A 16,007-nucleotide genomic window follows, 5' to 3' on the forward strand; every position below is an offset into this window, starting at 1 on the left:
GGAAGAAGTCTCTCACCTCTTCTAATTCTTGAATGGGAATCTTTTGGAAGTGATGAGTCAACTGAGTTTACTTTGCATTTACTTGCATTTACTTTGCATTAGTTACAATACGTTCTGTGGCTCTCCCAGGGACAGCTGGGCATCAACACCTGAGGATTTAGCTGACAATTTTACACATTAGAAATCTGTAACTGGTCTTCTTGGGATGCCTCACTGACACAGTTTGATGGACACAGTGAGCAAATCCCTTAAAAGCTACAGTCAAAGCACCCTTTAACTGCTGACAAGCCCTGATGCAAAGCATTTCACCTCTGCTCACTGTTCCACCCTTCAGTTTTTAGACTACTGCTCGGTCTGGATCTTCATTTTGTTCATAACACACATTTCTCAAAGTAGATTTCCATTCTCTTTCAATACATTTCAGATTCTGCCTTATCACCTCAACATCCCACTGCAGGATTGCTTTTTACTGCTGTCTCATATTGCTTGACAATACAGATTTAACAATGAGACTGCTAAGAAAGGAGGAGTTTGAACAGAACTTTACTCAACAGTCTGCACTGGTAGAGTTTTGAGAATGCCTTTTAGTGCAGGATTGCTCTGACAGTTCCAGGCACAGTGCAGCTCAGAGTCCTTGGCCTTGCTGGACACACTGCAAGGTGCAACATTTCACTCTGTACTCAGGAGACAATAAAAACACCTTGGATTTGAAATGTAAAGCTCAAGTTTGAGCTGCTCTCCCCCACACTACACCAGACTCCCGCATTCAGTACCTTCTGTGCTTCTGCAGAACTCCAATGGCAGGATGCTGCCTTAATTAACACTGATCTGTTAATGAATAAGTTTTAAATGTAGACAGAAATACAAAGTATAGTCCTTCTCCAATACTTTCTTATTACTCACCACTTTTATTCTCCAAAAATTAAGCTGAAGCTACAGTTAAAAAGCTGCCTGCAAAGATGTACAAGTCTTCTAGCCAAGATCAGAATAATCTGAGCTTCTCAGCAAGAGAACTTATAAATTAGAGAATTATCACAGAACTATTAAAATGAATGAATGCTAACAGCTTAGAGTTCTACATGGACTGTGTCTGACAAAGCAGCCTTATTGCTTTATATGCACTAAGTGCTTAGGGGATTTCTGGTTATGATTTATAGCAAATGCACATAACGGATTTTTCTAATCTCCAGCTTTATGTAATGGAGATGCAATGAGTAACAAAATGTAAGAGGATTAGTAGAAGGTCATCCTGATTTGCTGAATACAGCCAAACAATACCTTAAAAATGGTTAAATACAGGAGTTGTTAGAAATCTCATCACTGTAGAAAGCCATGAAATCCAAGGTAAACTCCCTCCTAAACTGCAAACCACAAAAGATTAAATTTGAAATCAACAGTATTGGAAGAGTTTTAAACCTAAAACCTGACAGTGGGAATAGGGAAACCACTACATTAGAAGCACTTTTTAAAAACAGAGAGATTAATGAGACCTCATATAACCAGACTGAGTCTAACTTTGAGTAGCTTTTCTTTCAAGTGGGGAAAAAACTTTATTAGATGGGTGTGCAGCAGAGCCCAGTATGGATGATGGATATGGGAAAGGCCAGAAATGACCAGCTGCCTGTTTCCTGTCACTTCAGCTGCCTTGTTTATATCTATTTGCAGCCCTAAAACTCCACTGTCTATATCCAGGGAAATGTTAACCTGAGGTGTTGGCCACAGGGCTGACTTGCTGAAAGATGCTAAGGGAAAAAAGGTCCAACACACCAAGGGATAGAAAAAGTAGAGGGGACAAATAAAAGTGCATGAAGCTGCTTTAGTTAGTTCCAGTCCAAAAGTTTCTGAGCTTGTGCAGCCTGACAACTGCAAAACCTAAGCAGAAAAGAGAACTTTTTCAGAATACCTTTGAAGTAGCAGCACACAATACTACTTTGAAATGTTTTCTGCTTCAAATATTTTTATAATGTAATTTGAATTTTGTATCTATGTGACCTCATGCATTTTGATCCCTTGTTTCAAGTGAATTAGGTGTAGGATGCAAGGATAGGAAGAGGGGAAACAAAACATAAAAGCAAATTCAAGGTGGAGATTAGAAAAGTCTAAGGATATCAACAAGGTCCTCCTGAAAAACATGACAATGAAGAGTCACATAAAGTCCAGTATGGGGGGGAAAAAAAGAAAGGAGCAGGAAGGAAAGTCCTTTGTCAGACACATGGGCAGGACCTGCCCTTCCACTGTGTAACCTGTGTTCAACCACAGCCTGAACAGAGCCCAGGTAAAGGGCAAGGGAATACAACAGCATTTCCAAAGATTCTCCATCTGGTCACTGCAAACACCTTGGACTTGCCAGGGAAGTGCAAATGTGTTACACTTTCCAGGAGATGCTGGATCAGGACTCATCCAGATGCTCTTGACTTGAGCACTGCTGGATGAAGTAGCTTTGTAGTTCTGGATTATGCAGTGATTTGGAGGTGGTTTTGGTGTATTTTTAAGAAAACAACTGAATGTTGGCTGAAGAGGCAGTAAGAGTAATTTCTAGGGGTCTTACTTAAATGAATTTATGTAACTATTATCCACACAATCACACCTGGAGGTGGGGTGAGGATTTCACAATTTTGTGGTCTTTTTAATTGGGATTTTGGTTTTTTGGGATTTTAAATCCAATTCTGTCAAGCTACACAGTAATTCTATGATTTACTTTATCATGGGGTAGCACTTCCATACTACACTGAAATTTTGTAAAGTATTTCTTGAAATGTTTTATTTTCTGGGCAAGTAAATAGATACTATTTTAATTTTGAAAGAGTATACATTACTTAAAAGAAAGAAGATAATTTATGCTTTCAGAGTTTTTTGTTTATTTTAAGACTACTGATTTAAATATTTAAGGCTGGTAATCCAGACATGATTTAAAGAATTTTCAACTGGCTTTGCCTTAGTGTTTTATTTTGAGAGGTTTATTTGCCTTAATTGGTAACCTTCAAAAACCTATTTTCCAACTAAGTAGAGCTTTCAGGTTTGATGTATTACTTGGGAGAACATATTGTATCAACACTCATTTTATGCATATAATTATGTTTGGATTTTTTTCTTTAATTGTTATAACATTATTGTAGAATAGCCTATTTGCTATTTGTGCTTGGTGCTATTTGTACAGAAACTAAAATTCAATTATACAAGAAAAAAAATTTTAGAATTGTTTTTTAAACCAGAGTAATATGTCAGATAAATTATTGAAAAAAGTGTTCTTGTCTAAACATGGGGGTTTTTTTCCCTTAAAGCTGATTAAGCAGCGGAAGTATTCACTCACATTGAGAGAACTGAGCAGCTTTGCTTCTTGTCACTGTGCCCTTGCAGACTTTTGGAACAGCAGGTTTCATGCTCAACATCTGATTTGTATTTGCAGACTGGAAATGCAAACAAGCCCCAAGCCCAACCCCCAGGAAATCATTGCACGGCGGCAACAAGGAAGGGAAAGGCACTGCTCACAAACCCAGTGCTGCTGCCAAGGGCAAGTCCAGCATTTAAATCCATGCTCCATTTTCCATACATGAAGTTATCAGCAGTTATCAGAACTTCTTCAATTTTCTACAACGATCATTTAAAAAAAGAAGTTAATTAAGCTGTGGCCATTTGACTCCCATGTTCATTGTACTCTAAACCATCAGCAAGTGGCCAGGCTTTCAGTGAGGCTCCAAGGGCTTCTCCTGTGATTCCAGGGCTTTGTCAGCACAGGAACCAGGCAGTACTTTCAGTGCTAAGCAAAGGAAATAGTATCAAAAAGCAACAAATACTTGTGACAGAGAGAAAAAAACTTTTTTGCTGTGCATCCATTTTAATTTCTGAACAATTATAAACAAACTGCCAAGATGTTCGTAAGTGCTTAATGCTTCTGCTTGCTTTGTGAACAGTCTAACTACAGTATTCAGTTATATTTTGTTTCTATTTTTTTTGGTGGGTGTGGGGAGGAGAAGGATGAGAAAAAGGCAGGTTCTAACCTGACACTTCTTGAAGCATTAGATTTCCTTCTCGTTCCTCTATACAGAAGTATAAAATGCTAGCTTTTTGCTGCATGCTGTTTCACAAAGCCTTGCTTTTCTCCCCTCAGCAAGTCCTTGACAGAATCAGTCTCTTCCTTCCTTTCTAAATAAACTTAAGTTGATTGATAAACAGTGTTTCTAAAAAGAGAGCTTTGTTTAATTAAGGTGGCTATTGAACTGAAAGCTCAACTAGACTGGTTTCTCTTGTTTCCTTCCTACTATGCCATGTCTTTAAAGGCATTTCTTACCAAATTTTATTACTTCTGTCTGGAGGTAACAATAGCAAAGCTCCGTTTATGCAGGGAGTTGGGACTGACACAGATACTTAACAGATGGCCTACACTTAAGTCTTTATTCTACTGCTGATGCAATTAAGTAATTACTAGGGATGGTTAAAAAAACCCCAAACCACAACATTTATGGCTACTTTAGAAAAGAGACACTGGCATGATTCCCTTCATCAAAACCAAACACATTTTACACAACTTTTAAGGCCAGGCCTTCTGTTCTTCCAGCCTTTATTAGCATGACATATTATTTAAATTGCTTTGCAGCTACACCTCAAATAGTCTGATGTTTAGGATCTGACTTTTTTTTTTTCACTTGGTTGGAAAATATTATAAATAATTATTTAATTAATAACTAAATTTAAAAAAAATTGTCCAAATATTTACGATACAGCCCTTTATAGCCTGGCCTTGTTCTGGCCATTATAATGTCCTTGTTCTGTTTATGTTAAACGAGTGAACTTCTCAAAAAGGCAGTCAGAGCAGAGAAAGCAAACAGCCACTGTGAGCAGAGGTGCTGAATGATGACAGGTATCTACAGAATGTCTGTGAGGAGACCAAGACAGTGCCAAAATGCATGTGATAGATTATCAAAACACCAGCCTGCCCTTCAAAACTGGGACAACTCCAAGAAACAAGACTCCAAACTACATCTATGCAACATAGATATCATATTATGAGTTTTACTGAAACATATCAGTGACACATCAGAAAAGACTTCAAATGACTTTCTTGAATACAAGGTGTCAATGTGTAAGAGTTGATCCTCAAGCCTTGTTTTATGACAAAACCAAAATCTGTGGGCAAATAGACTAAAATGCTTGAATTGTAGAACTACAAATTAAAAGCCAATATAATGAGTTTTAGACAAGTTGTTGCTTTGGACACAAAAAGATGACTCCATGATATAAGTTTCCTTCTGGGAAGAGCAGTGTGTTCTAAAGAAAAAAACCCTCCCACACCCACTTTGTAGTTTAATGCCCATTATAACCCCACTATTGCAATATTATATCCACTTACCATCATCCAGCGTGATGTCTTGTAGTCCTATGGTTTGAAAATTCAATTCCCGGTCTTCAGGCTCTGGTTTGATGTGCACAGCTGCGCCCTCGGGTGCAAAGGGGGATGAGTCACACACGGCGTGGGGCCCCAGGGGTGACACCGTGCCCAGCGCTCCCAGCGCGGGGCTGGCGGCCTGCGGCGAGTGCTGCCCCGAGCGGCTGCCGGGCGGCGGCGACGGGGCGGGTCCTGAGCTCGGAGATTGGTAAGGCAGAGGCTGGAGCTGGGGGGAAGAGGGGCCGGACAGCGGCGAGGGGCCCAGCGGGTGGGAAGCTGTCGGGGACGGGGAGGAAGCGGCCGCTGGGTTCGGAGAGTGGTACGGGACCTGCTGCAGCTGCGGAGAGGCCTGGCCCAGGGAGCGGCTCATGGCAGAGGGGATGGAGCCCTGCCCGGCGCCCGCACAGTGGAATCCCATGGATGGCAGGTGAGCAGATGACTGTCCCGAATGAGCTGCATGTGCCATGGGGTGTCCTGCTGGACTTGATGCTGACACGGAGCCTGGATTTGAAGAATGGAACTGCACTGGTGGTAGAGCTTGGCAGCTGAGATTTATCAAATGAGGTACAGCCGTGTCCTGCGGAAATGAAATCGCATCAAATCCTTGGCTGGAGGCAGAGTTCATGGGAAGACCAGGCTGTCCATTGTACACGTCGGTAGGCTGCATAGGCTGGTAAGAAGGCCTCACAGGAGGTGCTGATGTTACCTGAAAAGACTGAACCACGGCAGGAGGCAAAACGTGACACTCTTCACTTGGACTGAGGTTTCTGCCCTGCATATGTGGCAGGTGTGGCACTGCCGAGGTCACCATGGCCGTGTAGGGTGGCTGAATGGGACACACGAGGCTCCTGGGTGACGAAGACAGCAAATTGTCGTGGGGGTGCCCTTGCTCTGGTGAAGGCAGCTGGGCTCGCATTGAGTGCAGGCCCTGGACGCTGCCCGCGTGCGGCAGCGCCAGGGATGGAACAGCAGACAAATCCACCTCATCTCGGTGCTCCTGCTTCATTATAACTAGAAAAAGTAAAACAGTCTTACAACTGCAGCCCATCTGTACCCTGTGACAAACACACCAACTGCTGTTTAACAACCACTATAGCACTGTTAGTGTCATTGCTTCCCTTCTGCTCTGCTTTCACCTTTGTTTCTATGCCTGCTACCTCAACCCTGCAAAGCCAGAACAACTCTCCCAGCAGGTATGCAAGGGCAAGCAATCTCCCCTTCCAGCACATCTTCCTATGCAATGGATGATTTTTAAAGACATTTGCAACCCAGCCAGAGAAAGGCCAGTTCATCTAAAGGACATTCTTGTCACCAGAGGGCGGGAGCTGCTGCTGGGCTCCACTGAAGATGGGCAGATGCGAGGACAGTATCACGCACTAGGAAATGGTGAAGGCAATTTTTAGCAGGCTTCAGGCCTTCCTTAGACTCTGATCACAAGGACAGCTGAACTTTGGCAACAGACACCCTATCTTGAGTAGTGCACCATGTTTTAATTACAGCAGCTCTAAGCTCATCCCCCAATTTCAGTGATGGCAGCAACTGTTCTTACAAGAGCTACAAACTGACACACTTTCAGTTACAGGTTTATTTTTTTAAACTACTGGTAGGCTCACAACAAGATACTGATCTTAAGTACTTGCTAACACTTAAATGCTCACTCACTACTTCATAAGATACAGTTAACTAAATATTACAGTCAAATGAACTGTAATACATATAGAGTGCTTTAAGTGCTTGTGTAATAACAGCTGCAGTTACAATTCAGCTTGTTTCTTATTTAAGTAGTAACTTATTTCGTTCCACCATTTAAAGAGAGGTGTTTCAAACAAAAATATAGATGTGTAACTATCTTAGGAGCTGATATTCTTGAAAAACAGTTGACAAATAGCACAGAAATCTGATAACACAGTTAACATGTACTTGGCATACCAGACACCTCAGTAACACTGCCTAAATTTAAAAAGTAGGTAATTTTAGAGCACAACAAGTGAGCACAGCCTATTTTAAATTGTGTTAACTAATGGAAGTTGGCTTTGTCAGCATATACAGAAGTTTTAAGAAGTTTATATTAATATCTGTATCCGGCTTTAAAGACTCCTTCAGATATCTGACTTCAAGTGCTCCAAGCAGCACCAAAGGGTCCCCACATCCCTGGCACCTTGGACATTCTGACTGCTCCAAATGGGCACACAGCTGAAATAAAGCAAGGGCAGGAAAGGAGCAGGCACTGCACGTCTGGTGCAAGCTCTTCCTCACACCGAGTGGGAGGGAACAGGCTGGGTTACTACATCTGCAGTCAACATGTCCTGCTTTTACTTCTGCCTAAGTTACAAGCTGATTTGTCTCAGTAAACTGCAGATGTATCCAGAGTGGGGGAAAAATCATTTGACCTTCCTTGTATCTAAACCTGGTTTGTTGTTTTTTTTGGGTTTTTTTTTTTTTGACATTTGAGAGTGGAAAAAAATGCACAAATCTGTTCTTCTACGATCTCACTATCCATCGTGTCATTACCAGGGCTATTTCAAGAGCAGCTTCTGACAGCAGCTTCAGCATCATTCTCAAAGAAATGTAGAATGTAAAAATTACTGTGTAGAAAGTGTAATGAGGAAATAACTAGCTGTAGTCACAGTACTGGAGCTTATTACTCTATATTTCAGCTTTTTAATTAGACAAGCTTTAGTAACTGTTTTACAAACAGTACAAAGCTAATCCTATGTACCTGTCAAAGGAACAAGACTGGAGTATTTTTGTATGTCCACTTTAAAAAACAAAATAAAACGCCAGTTTTACATTTTTCATTCTATACCTGGTGTGTAAGTAAAACGTTGAGATTGGCTTTTTTTCCTCTTGCCATTGCAGAGATAAAACTGCACCTGAACTGCAGCTGTGATGGCTTTGTTATGGTATGGAGGAACTTCAAGTATGATGTTTGCCTACAGGAAAGTTGAAATAAAGAAGTTGTACACACTAAATGCAAATGAAACTATTAATTACAGAAAAACTGAAACACTTATGATAAAACTAAAACACTCCAATTTCAAGTTCATGCACATTACATAGTAAAACAGTACTACAGGCAAACTTTTATTTGGAGAATTTTATTTTCTTTTAAACACAAGTGCTCTGAAGAGAATTCTTTAATTAAACAGACATATCATCTAAAGGATGCTTTGCTTATCTGCCAAAGGAAAAAAAAGCAAAACCTTCTAGCAGTTAAAAAAGTGCATTTTCGACCATTAGGGTTTTAAAGTAAGTTTTAATGCACTGGAAGTAATTTGTCACGTTGGCAAAATTATCTTAAGTTTCCGCTTTTTAATTTTCAAGTTCTTTTTTTCATTGCTTTCACAACAAGCATGCTATTTCCAGTTCCTTCAAAGCATCCTCTTAATGGCTAGTTTATAGTGTTAAGACAATTTAGAAGTCTCCAATTGTCTGTCTGAATTAGTCAGTGATCTACTTACTTTAACAAATGAAGTCTAAATTTCAGAACAACAATGAAAATATCAACTTTCACATTTAAAAAAAATAAGCTTTCTAAAGTAAGAAAAATTGTTTCTCACCCCTTGACACTTTTCCCTAATTATTTTCCCTTCTACCTCCCACTGAGGTCGTCCATCTGTTGAGAGAAATTCACAAATAATTCAAGCAAAAAGCATTTTCTTAACACTTTAATAATTAATCTTCAAAATATTTAAATACTTAATATAAAACAGGATTTATTTTCAGTCATGAAGAGGCTGTTAAACTGACAGGCACAGAATGTAATCAAACTGGAGAGATGCTTTAGGAGTTTCAGCAGCACAGGCACTGCAGTTGCCTGCTGTGCAGGACTGTGTGCTGCACCCCAGCGTGCTGGAGCTGCAGGGAGGCTCCGAGCACTGGCAGGGACAGAAGGGCTCTCCCCTCGTGTTTCTGAAACCTTTCTGAAGGGTGCTGAACCTGCTGCTGCCACTTGTGCTTGTTCAAACAAACTGATGAGCTGGAGGCTGAGTCAGCAGCAGCAGCGATAGCCAGGCCGCCCCTCCCTGCCCGGCCCCAGGTCACGGTGCCCGCGGGCTCCCCGCCCTGAAGCCGCAGAGCCCGGGGTGCAAGGCTGGGCAAGGTGCCCTGCCCGGAGGGGCAATCACCTGGGCAGCCTCCGTGTGCTCTGACCCGGCACAACCCACACCCTGCACCTGCACCCAGCTCTCTCTGCCACCGGGTGCTGTTACAGGTAACCAGGGAACCAGAGGGGTTCAGCTTGTGTGGCAGAACACATGATTACCTAGCAGTTTGTATTTACTAATAAAAATGACATCACTTTTATTTATATATGTAAGGAAATAATAAGATGTAGAAGAAATGAACTCGGTTTGCAAATTTTTATTTTTAATAATTTCTTTTGCTACTTTTTTGCTGTAAGCTCAAATCAGACACTTAAGTCACCAAAATGATAATTTAAGCTGTTCAGGTTTTATGTTTTATTGTTTTCTAGCTAGCATTTCTTTCATTAACTAAGGAGTCAGTTCCTATGCATTGATTAAATCAGATGTAACATGGCATCAATGCCAAATACTACATTTCAATTAGATCCCATTTTCACTTTTTCATATTTTTACTATAAGGAGCAAATACATGGTATGATCTGTTAACAGCATCTTTCAAATGCACACGTTCCAAGCTAGCTACCCTCTGTGTTCCTGAATCAGAAGGACTACTTCATTAATAACTGCCAACCAGCACACAGATCAGTGCCCAAATGAACTTTGCAATTACTACTCAGTAATTGCATTAAAATTTTAAAACATTCTTTTTAAACATCCTTATTTCTTAAAATCAAGCACAGGTACTGAGCTTGATTTGAAAAAAAAGCCAAACAAGACAGTATTTACCTTGTCCTTTTTCAAAAAATATAATTTTGGATTCTGGAAGAAAGTTGGATCCTGTCACCACCATCTCATGGCCTCCATTTACTGAGCAGCTGTTGATGCTGTACTTCTCAATCTGAGGAAGTTCCTGTGCAGATCGCTGAGCTTTAGAAATATTAAGGGAATAATTATTATTCATAATTTTAATCATAATGACATTTATTTGATGATTCTAACTTGAAGAATCAGGGATGAAACTAAAATGACCATCTGTTTACATACACAAAACATATTTGTCTATGATTTATCTTTGCTTTTAAAATTATTTTGAAATTACGTAATTAGAGAAAAGAAACACCAAGAAGACATGAATGCCAACAGTTTCTACTGTTACAGCAAATTCAATTTTTACTTTAGGAGTACTGGATTAAAAATTACTTTAGTAGTTTCTGGACAAAATGAATTCTATGGGAAATTCAGACTATGCCTTGATTCCTTAGTGCCAGTATTTAACAAATCAACTCTTTACAAGTTCAGCTGGTCACTAGATATTACTGTATAGGGAAAGTCATGGTACAGACTCCTGTCAATGAAATGGTATCAGCTTTAGAATGAATATTTTCACTGAGATGTATCAGCTGCCTCTGCTCATACACAGGCACTACTGAAGCTGCTATATGACTGCACTGAGTCTACAGCCCAAACCCTTGTTTTTCCTCTAAGCCTGCAGGCTGTCACTGGGCAAGTACCATCTTTACTTAAAGATACATTAACTTTTGGTAATTGAGAGCTTCACACACAATGCTTTTTACACAATTGCTACATATAATTCTGGCAATAAATATTGTCAGAACGACACTACTACTGACACATAGAGAAACCATGAGCATATAAGTATAGTTAGAGCAATCTTACAGCATTCAACAGGTATGGAAGCAGTCTGCAGAGATAGGACTTTTCCACTGGGCTGTGGGATGTGCACACGGAACACAAGGCGCACTCTGGTGTTCTTTCTGCCAATATCTGTCTCTCCTTTCCGGAGCTCGATGTCTGAATTGCGCAGTTTCAAAATACCAGCACAATCGATACTGGAGATGGGAGAGGATGGACAGATGGATCACAAGAGAAATGGAAGAAAACCAATCAAACTACTGCCAAAGTTCACTCTGTAAGCCTTTCTTTTGTTAAAGAATGAAGCTGTTCTACTTTCCCCCACATTATGGTATTTTAAGGGTTATTTTAAATGTCTGTGATTAAAAGAACGCTTAGTGTGGAAACAGCAGCAAGTACTGGTGAAACATTTTGTCTTGTAAATGTCCAGCTGGTGCTTTTTTGAACCTTTAAAAGATTATTTGTTATTGCACATTGTTTAACCTCCAAAGTGAGTTATATAACATTGTAAATGTCATTTACAAGGAGCAAGAGATCACTATTTAGTTCTAGTTTAGGAAGGACTAGAGAACAACAAAGTGTACCCATCAAATCCCAGCTGCTATTCCGCACTGTGGTCAATTATCCATATGAGACACATAACTCCAATCATATACCACATTTGTACGAGAGCTTCCCTGCCTCTCTGCTCCTTTACTTCTGACTGCTCTCACACTGGCTTGCTTTAAGAGATGTGTCTCTTCATCATGACCCAGATTTGTGGAAAATACGCTGATTTTACAGGACTTTTCTTTCACCTTTGCACAAACAAAGAACATAAAAACTACACATACCAACCAAATGGCTAACTCATGCTGTGATGTACCTGGCTGACATGTTATTTTCAGGAAGCAGTGGGATTTCCAACACTTTGGTGCTGGCAATGATGATCTCCTGGCTGGCAGTGGCCACGGTCTTGCCGGTGATGCGGTGCACCTGGTAGAAGGCGTGGGGCCGCAGGTAGCGATCGTCGGCCGTGCCGATGAACATCTGCAGGTTCACTGGCTTCTCGCTGTAGCCCAGCAGCTGGGGAGGGGCACAGGCAAGAGCAACACGTTAGGTGACTCCCACTGCACCTGTGTGTGCACACTACAAACACACAACCAGTCCACAGAGTCAAGAGTCAGTAGTATTTCATCACAAACTTCTTCAAACTCGAGTGCAGGTATCTGTCGCCAAACACAAGGACTGGCAACAATTACTGAAATAAATTAATGTCAAAATATCATTATTATTTTTGAATCTCTCAAAGGCGATTTTTCTATCTACAGAATTTCTAAATCAAAGCTATGCTACGCTATAGGTTTGTTTCTGGTACTGTTTTTAATTACCAATTACCAATTTTACTAAGATGTACCTAGATTCTAGAAATACTAAAAACTTTTAGCTTTTTTACTATGAAATGGAATATTTTTATTAAACTTAAGAAGTTTTGTGAATAAAAATGTATCAAGTTAGGACAAGAAGATTAAATTCATATCTAGGCAATCATGTGTGGTTTATTTTTGGCAAAGAAAATACTTCAAACCCCCAAATTCTGCAAATGTTAATTTACACACCTTTCTGTTTCTCAAATACACATCTAACCACTAATGCAATCAGTTGCCATAAAACCACCTGTTGCTTGAGCCAACTGCAGCAATTCTGGCACAACACTGAAGCAGAAAAACATTATGAACTGAAACTAGAAGAAAAAGCCCATTTTATGATAGGACGTGGGTAATTTGTTAAGGAAACAAACGTAAACAACAGTAGCACCAGTTTCCATTAACCCCTGCTATTATAAATCTGAAGCCTACAGAGTATTTCTTACAAACCCATTTTCCTTCACCTTGCTGCAATTGGCAGATTGATGCAGGCTGCAAGTTACATAATTGCTAAACTGCACTGGAGCAGATTTACGTTTCATTGACTTTGACATCAACTTGTGTTCAAACGGGAGGGAGGGACAGACAGTCATTCTTTAAACGTGGTTTTGTCATGTCAATATTTTTGTCTCTAGGGAGAGTTATTTGGTCACACAACAATATTATCCAAGCTCTTTACAGAGCTAACACTTAAAAACCAAACAAAACATGTCAATTTAACCTACTTAGAAGAGTAATTTAAGCCAGTAGTCAGCGGCAGGAAAGCCCAAAGCACACCCACACCCAGCAGTCAGAAGCCCCAGTGCTGGTGCATCACTCCTGGCAGGGAGCTCTATGGACCAGATGAACACCAGGTTTCCATATCCAAGGTACAGCTTGATTTCCATATTCAAGTGGCAGCACCTACCAGGTCTGCCACTGTTATTAGAGCTTTCCCAGTCAAGAATAGAAATTTAGGAATCAACAGAAGTCTGGAAAGACTTTGTTCTGTCAAATACGTTAGCCCTGCAGTTCTCAATACAAAAAGAGCTAAATTCAGCTGAAAAGCACCAAACCAAACTATCTCATCAGTCACTGAGTGGAGACAGGCTAGACTCTGAGAGTTGCCTCCCATGTAAGTAAAAGTGATAAACATGCATTTAGAAAGGTTACAGTAAAGAACCTCCTGTGACAGCCAGTGTACTGGCAGGTTTCTCTCCCTTCACTGTCAGAAGTCAACTATAAACTACAGGAACATCAGGACCACAAGGAACTTTCCTCTTAGTGCTGCCAACACAGTGGAGCACAGGGACTGTTACACCAATTAAATATATACACATGCATAAGTTTCTTTTTACGCTTGACACAGGAATCCAGTGTCTTTTTCATTAAATACCAAATGAATAATTGATTTTTAAAAAATTAATCTGAATTATTTTAGGAGTTTAAAGAAAATTAGGACACATATTAGTTTAGCATTACAGCAGCCATCTTGTCACAAGTTCTCAACACTGTGACTCCACCATCCATTTTCCTCAGAGTTAAAATTAAATCTTAACACAATGGAATACAGCCTAAATGTGACGTTAGTTAAATGTGTTCACTCTAATACTGGGAATTATAAAAATTACAAGCCAGACCTATTCAAAAATTTGACTGACTTCCAAATGCGGTCACTGTGACAAAGCTAATTTCCAATTAAGGCTAATCTTCCCCATGCTGAACAATGGACATGTACACAGCAGTTCTAGAGATACTGGTGATACCAGAGATAAGGAAGGGTGGGTGATACTTGTGAAACTAAGCTGGTCTCTCTACAGTGCATGAAGACCATCTTCTACAGAAGACACAGAGCAGGAGCTCAGTTTAGGGAAGTAAAACATCCCCCATGGCAGCAGTCACACTGGTATTGCCCAGGAGATCTATGGCCATGTATACTGGCAAGGTAACAGAGACTTAAAAATATATATTTGGTATTGCAGACAATTTATTGTTTTATTCAAGGTCAAGCAAAAAGAGAATCACCACCCCACCCCCCCCAAGAAGTAAAGGAATAAATATAACCACTGTGTGCAATACCTGTGGCAATAAAGTAAGCCAGGGAGTGGGAAGGAGAATAACCCCCATTACTCCAGCACAGAGTGTAATTCAGGGCCTGGCTGCACCAACAGGGCCTCGTTAAGGGAAACATCCCAGCCTCAAGCAAGCAGTGGAGAGGCTGCAGTGTCCCCTGCTCCCAGCAGCCCCAGCCTAAGGCCAGCAGGCTCAACGGGCTGTGCATGCTAACGAGACAGCCTGACAGCCTAGTGGAACTCAGGCAGCTGGAGAGACTGTGCATAGAAAAACCCAACTTTTATTATACCAGTCTGTGCTTTAGAATGAACATTTTCCCCTTAAATCTTGTGTAACAAGCAAGCTGGCAGCTCCAGGCTGACTTGCCAGTATTGATGCAAAACCTACCTTGTGAATAATTAAGGAGAATTACTACCCCAAATAAACTTCAAATCAGGGAAAAGTACTTATTTAGGCATTTAAAATGTATTGCTTTTAAATACAGTTTTGTTCTCATTCCAAAAAATACTGATTGTTCTTAATTTCATTGACAGCAGGGTGATGCTTCCTTATTACCTTGTCTGCTTCATGCACAATTTTGTATGTTGAACAGCCTGAACATTTAAATCAGTAAAAAACCCCAACCTGCTAATTGTTTTTCAATGAAAATAAGTACTAATTAACTTGAAAGAAAAAAATACTATATTTTGTTCAAATACATAATGAAGCCATAGTATCTATACCTTTAGTTCACCTTAGTAAAGAATACGGACAAATAAGAACAGAGTGTGTTTTTACAGACCATAGGTATTTAAATAAACAGCATTTTACAACCTACTGGCAAGTGCTGCAGAATCAGCACCATGAAGAAGCATTATGGTAAGGCACTGCAGTATCAGTGTGCTCAACATTCAGTCATGGGTCACTTACAGAGGAACAGTAACATGAACTGAGCCCTAGGAAGGCCTTCAGGTGCACATTACAGCACTTATTCCATTAATGTGCAGTATTAGAGCTGCTCACTACAAATAAAAAAATTGCTAATTTTACTTTAAAAAAAGATATAGCACTTTCCCAGAAGCAGCAAACAGTGTGCTGCAGACAAGCAGTAAGTTACTGCACTGTGTCACCAGTGACCTCCAGAAACCCTCCCCTGTAACAGAATCCTGATACACCACCCACTGCTCTGCCGAGGAAACTCAGCCAAGTTGTTTTTGTGTTTCTATATCGTTTCCATAGCAAAGGTCAGTGCCTGCGTAAGTTAAACTAAAGCTGGAAGGCTAAAGACTGAAGGTCACTACAGGATAAGCCACAAGGGCTTCACGCCAAAGCAGTTCCAGTGTATTACTACACTGCACACAGGAAACCCCTGCATGGCACTGCGAGTTCAGAGCTTTTACCCAGCAACTACAAAGGCAGGCACTTAATGAGAGAGTTTTGGATCCTCGA

At 40.4% G+C, this 16,007-nt stretch overlaps 1 protein-coding gene across 3 annotated transcripts in view; it reads right to left on the minus strand.

Moving 5' to 3' along the window:
• NFATC3 (nuclear factor of activated T cells 3) overlaps nucleotides 1–16,007 on the minus strand; it is a 64,482-nt gene that overhangs the window by 15,374 nt on the left and 33,101 nt on the right. For all 3 annotated transcript variants that reach the window (XR_005628879.1, XM_039721140.1, XM_039721139.1), the window contains exons 4-9: nucleotides 11,987–12,186; nucleotides 11,146–11,318; nucleotides 10,255–10,395; nucleotides 8,944–8,999; nucleotides 8,190–8,316; nucleotides 5,348–6,394 (exon numbers count right to left, since the gene is read on the minus strand). Coding sequence is in view for 2 of the 3 variants with exons in the window: in XM_039721140.1 (XP_039577074.1) it covers nucleotides 5,348–6,394; nucleotides 8,190–8,316; nucleotides 8,944–8,999; nucleotides 10,255–10,395; nucleotides 11,146–11,318; nucleotides 11,987–12,186 (1,744 nt within the window). In the remaining variant the exon portion in view is untranslated. The remainder of the gene's footprint in view (nucleotides 1–5,347; nucleotides 6,395–8,189; nucleotides 8,317–8,943; nucleotides 9,000–10,254; nucleotides 10,396–11,145; nucleotides 11,319–11,986; nucleotides 12,187–16,007) is intronic.

The sequence above is a fragment of the Passer montanus genome, unplaced genomic scaffold (assembly GCF_014805655.1).
Source record: "Passer montanus isolate IOZ18808 unplaced genomic scaffold, ASM1480565v1 scaffold45, whole genome shotgun sequence".
In the NCBI taxonomy this organism is placed as follows: Eukaryota; Metazoa; Chordata; class Aves; order Passeriformes; family Passeridae; genus Passer; species Passer montanus.